This window comes from Stegastes partitus, unplaced genomic scaffold (assembly GCF_000690725.1).
Source record: "Stegastes partitus isolate 25-593 unplaced genomic scaffold, Stegastes_partitus-1.0.2 Scaffold958, whole genome shotgun sequence".
NCBI lineage: Eukaryota > Metazoa > Chordata > Actinopteri > Pomacentridae > Stegastes > Stegastes partitus.
Window position 1 is genome coordinate 56,015 of NW_007578689.1, and position 4,277 is coordinate 60,291.

At 48.0% G+C, this 4,277-nt stretch overlaps 1 protein-coding gene across 1 annotated transcript in view; it reads left to right on the plus strand.

Annotated features, from left to right (window-relative positions):
- Window positions 1–2,374: 2,374 nt before the first annotated feature.
- The window catches only part of nup160 (nucleoporin 160), a 21,087-nt gene continuing 19,184 nt past the window's right edge, over window positions 2,375–4,277 (plus strand). The window contains 3 exon segments of the mRNA XM_008294394.1: window positions 2,375–2,533; window positions 3,316–3,424; window positions 3,500–3,710. Of these exon segments, the coding sequence (XP_008292616.1) occupies window positions 2,446–2,533; window positions 3,316–3,424; window positions 3,500–3,710 (408 nt within the window). The 5' untranslated portion in view covers window positions 2,375–2,445.

Below are 4,277 nucleotides of genomic sequence, written 5' to 3' on the forward strand. Positions count from 1 at the left end.
AGCCACACCTCCACCTGGCTGTAGGTCACACCTCCACCTGTCTGTAGACCACACCTCCACCTGTCTGTAGGCCACACCTCCACCTGGCTGTAGACCACACCTCCACCTGGCTATAGGCCACACCTCCACCTGGCTGTAGACCACACCTCCACCTGGCTATAGGCCACACCTCCACCTATGTTTAAACACGGAGAGCTGAGAAGAAACAGAACCGTGCTTTGGTCCCGTCAGAACCACGTGACCGTCCTGTGTGACTCCATGTTGCTGTTCATGCATGTTGCTGCTGATCACACCTGCTCAGGTATCTCTGACCTGCTTCCTCCTCCTCAGGATCTTCCTCACTCCATCAGCGTGATCCTGGGCTTGGACTCTCAGCCAAGCGGCACCGACCCAACGGGTTCTGGAGCGGTTTCCAGAGCGGCTCAGCGACAGGACGGTTGCTCCAACGGACACTTGAGAGAAACCAGCTCTCAGCTCAGCTGCAAAGTTGCCTTCATATCGTAGTAAAAACAGAGACTGACCAGCGTCAGCAGGCGGCGCCAGAGAGACGCCACGCCGCCCAGAACCGACGGACAGACGAAGAAGAAAATGTACAAAGAATCAAGATTATTCAGAATCTTATTTTTGTTACTCTTGTACCATATTGTCTCTGAGTCAGCCATTCCTCCTGAAGATGTTAAAGCCTCATTCAGATGAACAGGGAGTCTGGTGACTCGTGGTATTACCTCTGATCCGTCAGAACAAACCTCCAGAACTCCACTCAGAGTCCTTCTGATTCCACGTTTCCTACCGTTTCACAGTAATCAGTGAACATCACACAGTTTAATCTGGGTTATTCTCAACTGAACCTATAAACCATAAACGTCTTTAAACTGCCAACAGTCCAGAACTGCTCCATTTACAGACAGAACCGATGCAGATGAACAGCAGGTCTTTGTGTCAGAGAAACTGGAACCAGGACATATTTAGATTTTTTAGCATTAAAACTGAAACGTCAGTTTTTCCTGCAGCAGCTTTGAGCAGTTCAACCCTCCGTCTGCCTCTCGGTCTGTTCCAGCTTCACCGCAGCTACACGGTGAGAAGAACTCAGAGCTTCTGGTTCACATTTGACGCATATCTTTGAGGAACAAACATTCAAACTGCAGCTTTCAGTAAAGGTCACAGAAGTGGATCTTTGAATCCTTGCAGACGTCTGAATGAGGCTTTATTTGAGGTTTTATTTAACGTTCAGTCCAGCCGGAGGTTTAATGTCGGAGTTTAGCTGCAGCTAAACTGTGAGTCTCCGGGTGGTGTTTCAGGCTGAAGCTGCTGAGTTTGTGTTTTTCCTTTTGAAGCTGACGAAGCGACGCGAGTTTCTGCAGCAGTTTTCTTACTGAGAGTTCAGATGATTGGTGAAGTAAAGCTTTATCAGCCTGGAGTCTCATCAGCTGAGACCTGAAGGTCACATGGTGGTTCTTCTCTCTGCTGGGAGCCACTGATGGAGACGAACCTGCTGACGTTACTGATTGATCTGCTGCTTATTTCTGTTTGAACAATGATGGTCTGTAAGAGCACAATGGTGTTTTTGAAACGGTGAATACACCAAACCGACCATCATTGTGGTTCATTCAGAGACAACATCCTTGTCAACAGAAAACAACAAATCTCAGCAAACGTTTGACGTTTTTGCTTCATTGAATATTTAAATGTTTGAATTTTTGCAGCTCTGAATTTTGTATTCATATAAAATTCTGCTTTTTGTACACGTAATGCACATCAAGTATTCAGTTTAAAGTAGAAGAAAAATGTGACGAAGCAGCAAATCTCCACCAACGGGAAGCAGATCGGTGTTTGGACTGTTTTCATGTTAGAAACCAAAGTTTTGTTGCGCTAAGCTCAGTGGCTGTAGGAGGCTCAGAGTAGATCCATGTGAGACGCAAAACCTGATCAGAAAGAGAAACATCTGCTGATTTAACTCTCCGTAAGAAAACTGTTGGTTCTCCAGCATAGAACCTGTGTGCTGAGGGAGGTTCTGCAGCTGGGTTCTCTTTGGTTTGGTGAAGCTCCAAATGTGTCTGCTGCAGGTTTAACTTTGTGATTTCAGCTCTTTTCATGTAATCGATCAATCCAACACTTTGGGCAATAAAAATGTTTCAGGAGCCTTTTTTCTGTCGTGATCAACAAACTGCAGCCGCACTGGTCCATGCTTTGGTCACAGATCTGCTAGAACTGAAAAAAGTTCTTCCCAATCCGTCTTCTGAATGTTCACCAGACAAACCTTATAAAATAAATCAACCTGGATGAAATATCAGCAGGTATCAGGTGGTGGGCTGCTCGTTCCACCGGCAGGGGGCGGGAGTGCAGCTCACAGCAGTTTCCGGCCTCCATCGAAACACTAAAAACAGCCGTAGAAGAAGAAGCAGAAGAAGAAGGTTTGAAACAGCGCGCGGCCTGCTGTCAGACAAGATGGCGGCCCTGGAGCGGAGCTTCATCGAGATCTGCGGCTTCGAGAGAGAAGCAGCCCGGAAGGGCCGAGAGGTGACCGTGGACCTCGGTAAGACCACCGACCACCGGCCCGTTATCTGCTCCGCCTTGCTGTCTGCCTGTCTGTCAGCGCCGTGCTAACGCCGGCTAACAGGCTAGTGGCTGCTAACAGGCTAGCGGCTGCTAGCAGCGCGGACACGCGGCGGTAACTTTAGCCGGGCGGTGTTGGTCTGTCTGCGGCCTCACAGGGCCTCGTGAACGGTGTCAAGGGGCTGAAAACACCTCGAACCTTAACCTTGTGAATGTCTCTTGACCAGGCAGCTAACGGTACCTCCGGACTCTGTAGCGTCAGTTAGCCGGTCAGCTAGCCGGTCAGTCAGCTAGTCACCTGCAGCGGGTCACTCACCCGTCAGAGCCAAACCAATGAGGACTGATGACACAGAAACGTCGTCACTGTTGACTTTATCAGCTCCGTGTGTTTATCTAAAGCGACCTCAGACCAAACTGTCAAAATCCTCTATTTCAAGGTGATGCGCATGATTGTGTAGAAAACTCTTAACTTCTAGTAAACAGTCGCTCCAGAAAAAACGGAGAGATGAGAACGGGACGAGCCGGTGCACATCAGCAGGATGTCGGCTGGCTGACCTCTGAGTGAACTCTGGTTCTCTTAATGAGCGTCTCCTGACTTCTGGAAACCTGTTACTAGAAATCAGTGTCCAAACTTTCAGGTGTCACTGTCTTTATTTCAGCTTTAGTCAGATCAGATCAAAAACTTAAACTGATCAATTAGGTTATTAGCTTTGACTCAGGAGCTCCGGTGTTCTGTACCTGCTGAAACATACCTGTCTGCAGGTGTGAGTGCTCTTCCTGGTGGGCTGAAGTTTGCAGACAGCGCTGGAGCGTTTCACTATGAGGAGAGCGGGAAGCTGCTGTCAGTCACCAGCAACAGGTTCATCCACTGGTGAGTAAAACAAGCATCCACAAACCTGCTGTATAGAAGTGCATGGGCTCGTGTTGACTCGGTGACTCGTTGCAGGTCCACGTCTGGAGACTCGGTGCAGTTGGTGGAACAGTCTCTGGACACCAACCTGCTCAACAACTCAGTCAAACTCAAGTTCAGCCACTGCACAGTTTTACCTGGAGGAGTCTCCATCCAGGAGACGCTCAGCAACGTTGTCGTCCTAATCTGCACCAATCAGAGCGTCCACAGGCTGGTGCTGCCGCATCCGACACGCATGTACCGCAGCGTGAGTCCTCTAACGTTCATCAGACACGCATGTACCGCAGCGTGAGACCTTTATTGTTGCCGATTGGTTTTGTTTTGACAGATGATCAGTGTTAAGTTAAACCTTTTTCACATCCTTCAAACTCTGAAAAGTCTAAACAGGAGTCAGACTTTGTAAACGTTAAGAGTGCATCCACGATAGGACCAGGCGGGGGTGGCACAAGCCATCTCACCGATTTCAATGAAACTTTGCCAGTTTAAAGGGATCCACCCAAAACTACTTCAGTCTAAGTTTAAGGACATTTGGTCAAACTGGGGGGATTTCACCAGCCCTCCTTGTTGTTTTTGCAAAAATGACCAAAAATTGCCTAAAAAAATGTTCAGAAGTATAAAGCTCTACTGGTGTAAGAATTCAACCAAATCTTTTCATATGTTCAGTGAATGTTCTCCTACCCAAGGACAATCTATTGTCAACGTTTGGTTCTCCTACGACCAGTTCCATCACACAAATCATGTCAGCCAAGACCGCCTCTCTCACCCAACAGTGAAAACTGTTAAAATACCCAAAGTTTAGGCCAAAATATCTCCA